Consider the following 12,975-nt stretch of genomic DNA (forward strand, 5'->3'; position numbering starts at 1 on the left):
AAAATATTGTTACTTAGGTTGGCTCTGTTCTTCCCCTTCCCCTGATTATGTTATTCCTTTGTGATATTGTTAGTGAGGCTGATCGCCAGTTCCCCAGTGCACACAGGTGTGACTGAGCGATGGGGAAAATGCACCTGCCGGACCCCTCAGGCTTTTACACTTGACTTGAGACAGGACTGTCCTCCAGTAACAACGCCTCTGCAGTAGCAGGCCTTCTGGGCTCGTTGTCTTGGTCCCAGTCCACATTCCCAGCCTGGTTCTGAAGGAGCCTGAAGCTGCCCCTGGGTCATGAAACTTGGATACTCAGCAACCTAAATGGACCCTAGGATAAAAGGGAGAAAATGCCTACCTGGCTTGCAGCGAGCGGCTAGACAACAGGACGCTCTTGTCAGCATCCTAAAAATGGTTCGCTGGCACAAACCCAACAGCAAGTAGATAGAGAATTTGCAGTAAGATCTTAAAGAATCTGTTCCTAGGAGTTGCTCTGGTTGAGCCTCCTTTAATTCCTGTATTCTTCATGCTTTGACTCTGGATTGTGTTTGTCCCCCAGACAGTCTCTTAACATCAGAGTTGGTCCACGTTCTTTACTGGACTTTCTGAGAGGAATAGAGCAGGCTCTCTCAGCCAAACACAGGTTCTGGTGCAACACTATTCATGCGTCTTTCCCACACATTTCATTGCCAGGCCTCTGTTTTATCAGAAACATCTGTTTTTGTATAGAAACTTTCTGCTTCGAACCTGTCTTATTTCCTGTTTGATCTCACAGTGAGATCTCTTGAGGAGATTCAGCAATCCACATGTCCTTGCTAATTAACAGGAACAACAAGGGATTAACTGTGAAATTCTTAATACTATCTGGAAAATGGCCTAATTCTCACCCTATTCTGAAATACATTTTATGTTTTCTTAATATGATAGGAAAGTCTGAGACCTTTCCTTCTTGTGAAAGTTGAAGAGAACAATGAAAGATGGGTTGATACTAAACTAAATCTTAATTCTAGAGGGGAGAGATTTGGTTTGCATATTTGATTGGGTTTTTCTGTTAGAGAGTAAGATAATAAAGACCAAAGGAGTTGTTGTTAATGTTATGTTTGTGGCATAGCACCTTCCAAAAGGGAATGTGGAGAAATATGGAAGAGTAGCCTGGATTTTTTCTGACAAGATGATGAAACCTGTAGTTAAGTACCTCATTTATATAGTGTGATTCCTTCCCAAAGATCTTAGTTTTATCAGGACTGCCCACACACCACTGAAGTAAAACCATTTCTGAGCTGAAACATAGCAACCAGCCTCTCAGCAATGTTGTCTTCTGTTTGGAGAAGGAAATGAAGGAAAAGCCTCTCTGCAAATAAAACTGCAGGGAAAGAGAAATGTCGGGCACACGCATGAAGAATATCAGGCTTCACGTAACTCTCCCCTCTAAGCTTATTGCCAAGGACAACGTGTACTATACATTTTAGAAGGGTCTTGAAGCATTATTATGTCTTACTTCATACAGCTAACTCTATGGAAAATTTCCAAGTAAAATTTTATCAGTGTTGGTAAGGAGGTGGTTTGTTTATTTGCTTCTATTCCTCCTTACCCTTATCCTATGAGTAACCCAGGTTTCCCATTCTCACAGAAGGGACAGTGAGGGCCAGTTTACCAAAACATTGCACTGGTGATTTGCTTTTTGAAATGCCGTGAAGCTTTTGTTGATCCCAGAGGTTCCAATTCATTTGCGTATGACTTTTTTTCTCTTTTAAAAAAGTATTCTGCTTTTAAAAAAATTAAGAAAAGAACCAAAATAAATGATACCCATTCTCTAAAATCGTACAGAATGCAATAGCTTGTCCCCTAAACACTGGACGTCTCAGGTGAATATTTATAAGGATCTTGAGAGCCATATGGGTGAGGAACAAATGACGTCACATCATCGTTTTACTGACAGACTACCCTAGGGGTCAATCAAGCATTTGTCTAATATATTCTGAGGTGAGTGGTATTTCCAGCATGGTGTGTGTGTGTGTGTGTGTGTGTGTGTGTGTGAGAGACTGGGGGTGAGGGAGATTGGGCAGGGAGAGGGGATTGGTGGGGGGGAATAAGGTCTGGAAGAAGAAATGAAAGGAAAGGTGTGATGGGAGCGATAGGTCTGCCTTTGCTCTTAAGAGACGTGAGGCGATGCGTGCTGGTCCAGGCTGCCAAGTTATAGGCTGTCTTATGGTCATTCTTCTTCAGAAGATCCCGGAGAGTTTTGTCGGTTAAGAATTTAGTATATAGTGAGACTAAGCAATTGCTTTCTGAAATTGTACTATTTCTGGAGTGAAGCCGTATTAGGTAATTACAACAATATTACTGATTGACACTTCTTAGCAGAATTAAGAAGAATTTGCAATATGTCCTTATGTGAGCAATACCTATTGACGCATTTATGGGTGAAATGATATAATGTCTGATGTCTGGGATTTATTTTTAAATACTCCAGGAAGAAAAAAGTGGGTGGAGGAGAGCTGAAGCAAGATTAGCAAAATGTTGATAGTTTTTGAAGCTGCATGAGGGGTTTATTCTTCTGTTCTACTTTTGTGTATGTTTGTTAAATTTTTGTAATAAGATGGGTTTTTTTTTAAGTTTAAAAAAGGAAAGAGAAAAAACTTAAATACAAAAGTAAAATGAGCATCACATCTTCCGGGATATAACAAAAGTAGCTTTTTGTCTGTAGCCACTGGTAGCATTTTGCCCAGCAGTGGTTGTCACAGTTTAGGCCTCTGGACTTTCCGTGGAACCCAGCAGCCCATCCAGGTCTTGGCACTGTGCACTGGAAACTGAATGGGTTTTCTCTAATATAATTATTTATAAGAGTGTATATCTTTGGGCTAGGGGACATAATGATTTCCTCTCTTTTCTTTGGGGCAGAATTATGAAAATCAGGAGAGGATGGGTCCCAGGGTACTGCTTTTCAGGGCTGCTCCTTCTCTGGGGCATTTATTTTGCCATGATAAAGATCCTCCTGTCCCTAACCTCCAGGCACCTCTGGGGTCTTTTCCTAGTTGTGGTGGTCCCCAGAAGCAAAGAAAGTTGGGGATTGCTTTTTGTGTAGCAGTAAAGTGTCTGTTCTTTCTGGCCTGGGAGCAGCAAGGAGTCAGTGGGGCTCTGGGGAGAGTGCAGCTTTCTTCCTAACGTTCCAGCCTCGGCCCACTCCCCTAGACCACTAGTTGCACCACCACGAAGTTCTGTTCAGCAGAAAGAAATTGTCAACTTGTTGACATTTTTGTCCTCTTTACAATTCATTGTTTATTTTTCCATGACTGGGAATTTTGATGCAATTATCACTGAGCTTTCTGACAAAAGGGAAATAGCTGAGGAATTTTGATGAGTTACCCACTTCATTAATCAGAACAAGCATCTCTAGTGACAGGGTTAGAATTACAATGAAGATTAGATAGCAAATTGCTGTTCCACCTAACGTCAATCATTCCCGGTGACAGCAGTGTGATTACACTTCAGGGAAGAGCTTTTCTTGCCAGCAAAACGAGGGCAACTCCAGTGCAGGTAATAAATTTAGCAGGGCAAGCTGTCAATTTCTTCTCTTGAGTAGAATCCTTAACAATCAAATGATGTCTTGTGAAAGATTTTGAGAGGAGAAAAGCATTTCCTTTAAAAACTTTCAAAATTTCACTTTGTAGTATTTTATTTTAAAAAATTATTATAGGTATGTGCTTAGGAACAGTTTTTCCCTCAGTGATTTTTTTGTATTTTATTTACCTGTATCAAGCCTTAATTAACACCATAACTATGGTAAAGAGATGGTGAAAGTTAGTAAAAGAATGCATGACTAAATTTGAAAATCTATCAGAAATAAAAACGTGGTGCAGAAATGGAGGGAGGTCAGACTAGTTGCCTGGCTAGTTAAAACGTTAAGTTCTTCTGGCTTAAACAGAATGTATTCTTCCAACCCAATTATGGTTGTAAGTAATAGTTCTTGTTTCATTGAGCAAAGGGATAGAGCACTATTCTATTTCCAGAGTGTGGAACTGAAGAGGAGAAGCAGGCCTGGGAGCAGCAGGGACTCCGCTGTGGGCAGGGGTGATAGAAAGAATAGATAGAGCGTGACTGCAAGTGTACCACTTCTCGTCCCTTCTAAATCAAAGCAGAGTGCTGGCATCTTCTCCTCGAGAAGGTGGGACCTAGAGTATTTTCCTTTCCCAAATATTTTCCTCCAAGCACATTTATGGGACTCCTGTTTGCCTGAATAGTGTTTGCTATAAATCAAGAATAAGTAAGTGGCTAGTCTTGATTCACACTTTTATTTTTTTATTTCAATTTTAATGGAATCGCTTTTTTAAGCAGGCAGGAAAAAAACCAATGGCAGGTCGATTTCAAGAAAGCGGTTGCTCTGTGAGTCTGTCACTTTGCTCCTGTTAACTTCTGTTTAGTGAAACTGAATTATAGACCTTTAAAACTGATCATTTTGCTCTCAAAGTCTAAATGTAGGTATTTTAAAGACATATATTGACTTTGGCATTTATAAACTCGGATTTTCCCCTCTTGAATTCAGGTGTTCTAGCAGTGCTTTTGTACTGTAGTAAGTTGTGTGAGTTCTTTCTCTTTCAGTATAAAAGAATCAAAGAATTTGCCCTTCCTTTTTAGAAGAGACTTTTCCCTAGTAGATTGGGTCATCGGGATGCCAGAATGTTTCCTTTTTAGCCTTAGGTACTACTAACTCTTCACTTTGTGAATTGAGTCATTGACCCTTCTCTACTTGAAGTTCCGCCTGGTAAGGTAAATCACAATAATATCTGCAGTCTCTCTTTTGTAACGATGGTCTACGAATTAATAAAATAGTACGTGCAAGGTGCCTTGAAATTCACAGAGAAGAAATGTGGAAATCCAGGAAATACACTATTAATAGAGTATTAATGTGAAGGTGGACTGTGTTTCTACTATTTCCACATTAGAAATATTCCAGGAGTTAAAATTAGAGATAGCTATACATAGACTATTTCATCAAGTCATTCAAGAGGAATCTCTTAAATGAATCTGGTAAATAGAGACAGGATATTTTCTTTTGACTATAGCACGCAAGTTAACACTTTTTTTCCTTCTCTGTTTTGTGGAATAGATAAGCAAATAATAATGCAGAAAGCGCAGCCCCTCAACTGGCAGCTGTGCGTCTTTTCCTTGTTCTGACTGAGGGCATATCCTCTATTCACCAAATCTCCCTTCCTCCTCCCTGCTCCTCCTCCTTTCCTCCCTCCCTCCTTCCCTTCCTTCCTGCTGTGGGATCTAAGGTGAAGGTCTAGAAATGTGCATTCATTTGACGTAATGGAAAGGAAATAAGGGCTTTTTAAAGTTCGTCATAATTTTTCCCGATGAGAAATTATAATAAAGATTTTATAGTTTATCTAAATGGCAGTATAATGGTTTCCTATGTAGAAAACATTTCTGACCAAATGGGCTATTTCTAAGAATTCTAGCATATGCTCCCTTATGTTATTGGTCTTTTAATTTATGTATTCTCTCTCCCTATAACCTCTTAAAAGTAGAAATTGTGTCTTAAACAGCTTTGTTCACAGTTCCCAAATTCAAACACAGCGGTGGGTGCTTACTAAATGTTGAAATAGTAAAAGATAGGTATTTTTACAGAGAAAGAAGCAGTCAATAGGGCTGACCCTGGTAAGCCTACCAAGTTCTTGAAGCTGGTCAATCAGGCATCCCCCGTACCTCCCACAAGGTAACTTCCTAAGAGGTTACTTCCTGGTTTAGTGCTCCCCATGGTTAGCCCATTCCTAAATTTGGCATTCCCATTTATGGGATCCAGTCCTTTCCTTCTGGAGGCTCACGTCTAGTGAAAACCGGTAAACAGGTGATTATAACATAGCATGGCAAGTGTTTTGATTGATGAAAGCATAGTTTGCTCTGGGAACACAGTGGAAGGGCACTTTCATTTGGGGAGAGGGGTTGGTAATAGGAGGGCTTCCTGAGAGAGGTGACTCCTGAAGTAGGCAGAGAGAGGGCAGAAAAGGATGGGGAAATTAGTATGACCATAGATAGGAAAGTATGAAACAGTATGGTTGGTGTAAGGCAAGAGCTGAAAGTAATTTGATGTAGTAGGAACATAAAGTCAGCTGGGAAGATAGAAGATGTAGGCAAGGACTAGATCTAAGAGATTTTCTTGGACTAGGACCAAGAGTACTTCTCTGGGGACATCCTTAGGGTGAGTATACCTTGTCCGATTTGTTGTCAAAATGCACGTAGAAGATTGCAAGCAGCCTGAGTACCTAGTCTCTCTAGGCCTGCTCACCAAAGCCCTAGCATGGTCAGTGGTGGTCCAGCTGAAGCTGTTGCTTTCAGCTGTCTTGTTCCCAGCGACTAGAGACCCCATTTCATCCTTGTGGGATCTCCCATGTTCATTTGTGCAGGACATCAGTGGTGTTAGGAACAGGAATGAATTAAATGGTTGGTATTTCAAACTCCAGGGCAGCCTGGGAGGGGAGATCCTGTAGGAAGCAGGTCTTTCAAGCTTTTCGAACAAGCCCTTAAGTTAGATCTTAAGTGTGACTGTTACCCCATCTCCCCATAGGACTGGTGCTGTAACAGTGAGAATTAATATTTTAGTTTAAGTCATGAGGCTGAGTGTGCCTCAGTTGCATGACTTGAGTATTTCTTGCCATTATTAGCATTAGGCAATTGTGTTTTGTGCCTCTTCCATCAAGACAGCAGTTCCTAGATTTGTTAGAAAAGGTGCGAGGGGGGATCTGCAGAGAGGACTCTCACTATTAGATATTAGAAACACTAGCGCTGATCGGTGGTGATTTTCCAAATGTTCCCATTGCAGTGTCAAAAACGGTATTTCTCTGCCTGGCACAAGCTGATTCTTGATCATAGGATTAAGCTGGGGAAAGCTGGGACCCTGTCCGACTGGAAGTTTCAGCTAAAGGTCCTGCGGGCCTGGAGAGACTACACAAGATCCCAGAAGTTGGAGCGGGAGACACAAGCCATGGAAAATGACCTTAGGGAAGAAAACAGGTACTCTTATTTGTACCATGAGAATCCTTCTAGTATGTTTATCTAGGACGTCTTTCCTCCTGCAGACTCTAGAAATAAACTCTAAAAATGCTGTTCACTGAAATCATCTCATCCTCTTATAAAATATGGTGATCACTGTTTTTCTATGTTACATCCCAAACTAGAAAAATTTAACTGAAAATTAAGCAAAAAAAATGATGTGATTAAAATATACTAATGGACATGCTTTCCTTTTTTAAAGGAAGCAAGTGTTATGTTTTTTCTCTTGTCCTCTGCTATAGTAGCATCTTACCTTGGACGTACTTACCATTCAGAAGACATAGTTTGGTTTACATGCCAGTAATTCTCATTGATAGAAATCACTGTCTGCCCTAGAACGTTAACTAGGCAGGCAGGGAACATCCGTCTAGGAGGGCAGACCTGCCGAGAGAGTCCTCCCACTCCCCTGTCTTTTGTTCCACAGCTTACTTAGAGGTTTTTGACGCCTTTGTATCAGCTCTCTCTTAGGCTTGTGAATGATAAAGAATTTATCTTCAAATACAACTTTCTTTGTTCCATCATCTTAAAATTAAATACTTTTTTTTTAAAGATTTTATTTTTCCTTTTTCTCCCCAAAGTCCCCCGGTACATAGTTGTATATTTTTAGTTGTGGGTCATTCCAGTTGTGGCATGTGGGATGCTGCCTCAGCATGGCTTGATGAATGATGCCATGTCCGTGCCCAGGATTCGAACTGACAAAACCCTGGGCCGCCGCAGTGGAATGCGCAAACTTAACCACTCGGCCATGGGGCCGGCCCCTGCATTTTCTTCTTTTCATTTCCAAGTTCAACTTTGGATTCTTGAACCAAAATCATGGATGTCAAAGGAACGATTTGTTTATTTGGGGGCAAGGGGCAGTTCCTGTTCCTGTGTGTAATCACTTCTCTACCAGCGACTCTGTCATTCATTCAGGGTGAAAGTTTGAATGAACAGTATGTAAAAGCATTGTAATGTAGAAGGGAATGGCGCCGTCTGGAGTTGTGCAGCTGTATAACAGCATCAGACCCCGAGGAGGATACACAGGAGCCTGACACATGACCTCTTGTCCTCAAAGAGCTCACAGTTTTGTGGGGAAAACAAGATTTACAAACAGTACAGGTGTGAGTAGCATTATAAACTTCCTAATGCATCCCTTTTTGCTGCTGAGAACTTAGCAGAAGCAAGTGTCACTGTGACTGAGGAGGCTTCTACAGAGTGCCAGGAAAGGCTTTGTCAAGAATATGGCGGGCTGGCCCCATGGCATAGTGGTTAGGTTTGCACGCTCCACTTCAGCAGCCCAGGTTCGTGGGTTCGGATCCCAGGCAGGGACCTTTACCACTCGTTAGCCATGCTGTGGCAAAGACCCACATATAAAGTGAAGGAAGATTGGCCCAGATGTTAGCTCAGGGCTACTCTTCCTCTAGCAAAAAAAGAAGATGATTGGCACAGATGTTGGCTCAAGGGTAATCTTCCTTAGTAAAAAAAAAAAAAGAAGAGGGGGCCAGCCTGGTGGCATAGTGGTTAAATTTGCACACTCTGCTTCGGCAGCCCAGGCTTTGTGGGTTCACATCCCAGGTGCTAACCTACATACCGCTCGTCAAGCCATGCTGTGGCAGCATCCCAATTACAAAAACTAGGGGAAGATTGGCAACAAATGTTAGCTAAGGGCCAGTCTTCCTCACCAAAAAAAAAAAGAAAGAAAAGGAAAAAGATAAAAGAAGATGAGTCTTGAGCTGGGCTCTGCACAGTAGGTAGGATGTTCCCAGGTGGAAATGGGGAAATGGGATGATGGCATGAAGTGTAGCCATCCAGATTGACTGAGGATCATCAAGCACATGGTTGCCAAGTTCATCCACTGGTGAAAAGCCTTGAATGCCAGGACAAGGAGTTTAAGTATTCTTTGGTAAAGGTAAATTCTTGAAGGTTTTTAAGTAGGAGGGTGACCTAGTCATCCCTACAGTATGCTGAGGGAAATCTTCAGTGAAAAAAAAGTCCACCTAGAAAACTCTTCCATAATTTGTTTTTAAATTCTCAGGACCTAGTGTTTGATCTCAGGAATTGGAATGATAGCTTAGTGAAGAAAGAATGGCTGGCAGGATTTGTTGGATAAAGAAGGGAAACTGGAGGTATTATAAAGGGGAAACAACGTGAGTGAGGGCATAAAGGGAGTGGAAATGAGATGCTGGAGTTAAAAGTGGTCTATGAAATGTACATGCCGGAGGAAACTTGTAGAAGAAGAATCTGAAGAACTTGAGACTCCATTCCAATTAAACTGTTTAAATATGAAAGCACTAAATGGGGATTTCGTAATAGCATTATGTGCCAATTTTTTTTAAAGATCTTCCCAGAACTTTATGTCTCGTATCTGTGAATTATTTTCAGGTGTCTATTTTTAAATGTTCAGAATGGGTAGTTCATTTTTTTTAACTGCCAGAGTTGGAAAATATTTAACTTATAATAATTTTTTTGCTACAAAACTTTAGAGCAAAAGGAATCTTAGAGCAGGAAGGCACTCAGGGATCGTCTGTTCTAGCCCCTCATTTTACAGGTAATAAAAGTAAGGCCCAGAGGGTAAATGACTCTCTCAAGGTCATCGGGTTAAGAGCGGCTAGTCCCAGACTACAGCTTGATCTTTTGGATTCGGAGTCAGATGTGTTTTCCTGTACCTCACTCTTCCTATGTTGTATAGCATGTGGGTGATAGTTCCCTAAAACAACCGTGTTTTCCAATTATATTGCAATTTACTTTAGATGGTTGCAGATGAAAATAACGGTAATTAACAATGAGAAGAAACATGAGAAGAAAGGAGCTGTTAGACACAGCCCATCCACTGTGCAGCTTTCCTGCAAATCCCTGGCTCTCTGTATGTTGTTCTTTGTTCTAGAGAGTGTTTTAGGAAATTAAGTTGGGTGATTTTGATCAAAGGAAGCTGGGAGAGTAGAGGTGGAGAAAAAAAGCTCAAAGGTAGCTGCTGCAAGCAGGAACCAAGAAATGTCAGTGGGCTCGAGGGTGTCGGGAGACCAGGGCCTCTGACTGTGCTCATCAGGGTTTCTCCCCGGACCTCAGTAGACACCGAATACATATTTCTTGAATAAAAGTGACTCAGTGGATGCATGAAGAGCTCAGTCGCTTTCTCTCCTGCAATTTAACTTGATAGCATTTTTTCTAAATAGTGAGCCCAGGGGATAGAGAGCATTTACTATAATGGGTCACTCACTCATTGCAGAAACTAAACTCTTACCAGAGTGACAAAACACAGGTGGTTCTGTGGCCCATCTGCCTGGATGTGGAAATCGTTTGCTGTGTCTGTTTCTCTGATGTCAGCTGTGTCATCCTCCAGCTCTTGCATCCACATCTGGTTTTGCCATGTGGCCTTTCGCCTCACTGGCCTGTCCCCCATGCAGAGCCCAGCCTTTCAGGCTTCTTTCTTTTCCTTCTTTCATTTTTGTTCTTCCTAGTTTCTCTCTGGAGCAACAACAAGTCCCTCTCCTCTTCTTCTTCGTGACTGGCCACCATCTTCTCTGACTGAGCCTGTGCTCAGAGTCTCGCCGCCACTGTAAGGGCTCATCCGTGTATCTCTTCTACAGATGCACCATGCTTTCCCTAATAGGAATGCTGGTCACTCTGTGTTTGTCTCTCTCTTTTCTTTTAAAAGTAGTTGTGGTAGTAGTGTTAGAAAATTTCAATGCAATATTATAACACAATTTCAACATTAACAAATATTCTCAAATCCTAACTAAGGATTCACTCACTTAGGTAATACAACAAAATGCTGGTACACACACTAGGTTAGACCCTTTGACATGGTGGTATTGGAATTTGAACTGTGTTTTTAAGTTCCTTAGCATATTCACTTTTTTGGCCCAAGATCTAACATTCCTCCCCTCTCCCTTCCTCACTAAATTTGCAGCCAGCCCTGGACAAATTGGGAAGAACTAGAGTTTGTTTCTGACCTGTCGACGTGCCCTTCCTGAGCCCGACTCCCCTGATTTCTCAGTTCTTTCCTGGGAAACTTCTTTGTCCTCCCTGTAGTAACCTCCACCTCACCTTCAGTGCTGGTCTCTCTTGCACCAGGGCTCTTGGCCGTTCCTGGAACATGCTTCTGTCTCTTGCCTTGATCCTTCAAGCCCCTCACGCTTTATCGCTGTAATCCTCCATTGACACCATCCCTCCCGGGAACCTTGGTACACTTTACCAGGCATTGTCTGGAAACAGAGCCCAAAAGGTAAGTGATGGGAATCTGAGAGTACAGTGGCAGGCCAGTGGAAAAACTGGCCCTTTGACATCCCTCAAACCATGGCATTCATTCATTCACTCATTCATTTATTCTGCTTGATAGCATATACTCATTCAGTCAACCAGCTTTACTGACCCTGACTATGTCTAGACTCTGTTGTAAGTACCAGGGGGCACTAAAAAAAGTGTTAAATATTCTTGCCTTCTAGGAGTTTTCAATCTAAGTGGAGAAGTTAAAAATTATTGTACCCAAATGCTAACAATAATTGCAACAGAAGCCACCGTAAGATAAATACTTAGGAGTGACATAGACTTGGTTATCATGCATTACAGTCGCCTGAGGAGCTTTTTCAAAATAAGAATTCTTGGGCCCCATCTTCTGAGAGACGCAGATTGTGGCTAAGTAGAAGAGGGTATTTTTTCAGTTTGGGCAAAAACTTGTACACCAGCATGTAGGTAGCTTCTGTGGGAGCAGGCTAGGGTGAACCTGCCAGGCCCGCCTAGAGCGGGGAAACTGAATGGAAAATAGCCCGTCAGGTATTCCCCATTCCTGGCACTCCTCTCAGTGTGCTTTCGGGCAGTCATTTATGGAGCACCTCTGTTAATCATGTTCGATTCCCTTCCCTCCCTGCTCACCTGGGTATCCAGGTGAGAGACCAGAAACCGCATGGCATCTGAAGCTGGTAAAGCTCCTGATGTGTCTGTCAGAGAGGCAGGAGGACCAGACTCGCGTTGCCTGGCTCACTTTAAAACTCCTTAAAACAGAATTGTGTTATCTTCCATTTTTTCCCTGGGGCTACCTGGTGCATTATTGAATGCATAGCTTATTCGTTCCTATTCCTGCTGCACCTCTCATCTCGAATGCAGCTGTTTGCATCATTGCTATTTTTATGTTCTGCACCAGATTTTGGCACTTCATCAGATCACTACTATGTGGTTATTTATCATTTATAATTTCCTTTTAAAAAATTCAGGACACTTTGTAGATACCTAGTAGTCTTGTCCTAAGATGGTGTTATTACCTTACATGTGAATTTATCTTATATTTTCAGGTTCTTTTTTATTTAATTAGATCATAAAAAAAACATTCCTGTAGGATTGGCAGTGTAGAGGTTTTTTTTTGTGACACCATTTTTGAGGAGGAATCTGAGGCTTAGAAACTTCGAGTTGCTTGCCCAGTGTCCCCTATCTAGTTTTCTTCTCACTTCCAGGCTCTAGAGTATGCCCCAGTCACTAAGTATCCTTTGAGGTATTGGCTTTAAGCAGCATGGTTCATATTCAAATTCCTGTTTAAACCTTTTATACTTTATGTTCTTAGGTCTTTAGAGACAGCTTTTCTCTGTGTGCTGTTGTATGATTGCTATGATCGGTTTAAATACTCTTGCCAGAAATTTCCTGATTTCAGCTTGGAAGCATATTGGGACAGGATGTTTTCTATAAGGGAACTCTGTGCTTCATTTTATGGTTATCTGGAAACTGTTTCTGAAACCATTTCTTTAGGTTAGTACACCCAAGTAAATCATATCTGATTCAGCTTTGAAGACATTTAAGCGATTTTTCACTTTCAGAAATATTTATGTTTTTAGTGTCATCTTTTTAAAAGTATGGAAATTGGCCGATGTGGAATATTGTCACTCTGCTGAAGTGAATTGCAAGGGAGCAGGAGTGGAGCCAGCCTCGTCTCTGGATCCCTAGTTTCTGCGTTTCCACCCTTCC

At 41.7% G+C, this 12,975-nt stretch overlaps 1 protein-coding gene across 5 annotated transcripts in view; it reads left to right on the forward strand.

Annotated features, from left to right (window-relative positions):
- CCDC191 (coiled-coil domain containing 191) overlaps positions 1 to 12,975 on the forward strand; it is a 69,140-nt gene that overhangs the window by 20,816 nt on the left and 35,349 nt on the right. For all 5 annotated transcript variants that reach the window (XM_008523203.2, XM_070582662.1, XM_008523211.2 and 2 more), the window contains one exon: positions 6,815 to 7,005. In XM_008523203.2, coding sequence (XP_008521425.2) covers positions 6,815 to 7,005 — 191 coding nt within the window. The remainder of the gene's footprint in view (positions 1 to 6,814; positions 7,006 to 12,975) is intronic.

Source organism: Equus przewalskii, chromosome 18 (assembly GCF_037783145.1).
Source record: "Equus przewalskii isolate Varuska chromosome 18, EquPr2, whole genome shotgun sequence".
In the NCBI taxonomy this organism is placed as follows: Eukaryota; Metazoa; Chordata; class Mammalia; order Perissodactyla; family Equidae; genus Equus; species Equus przewalskii.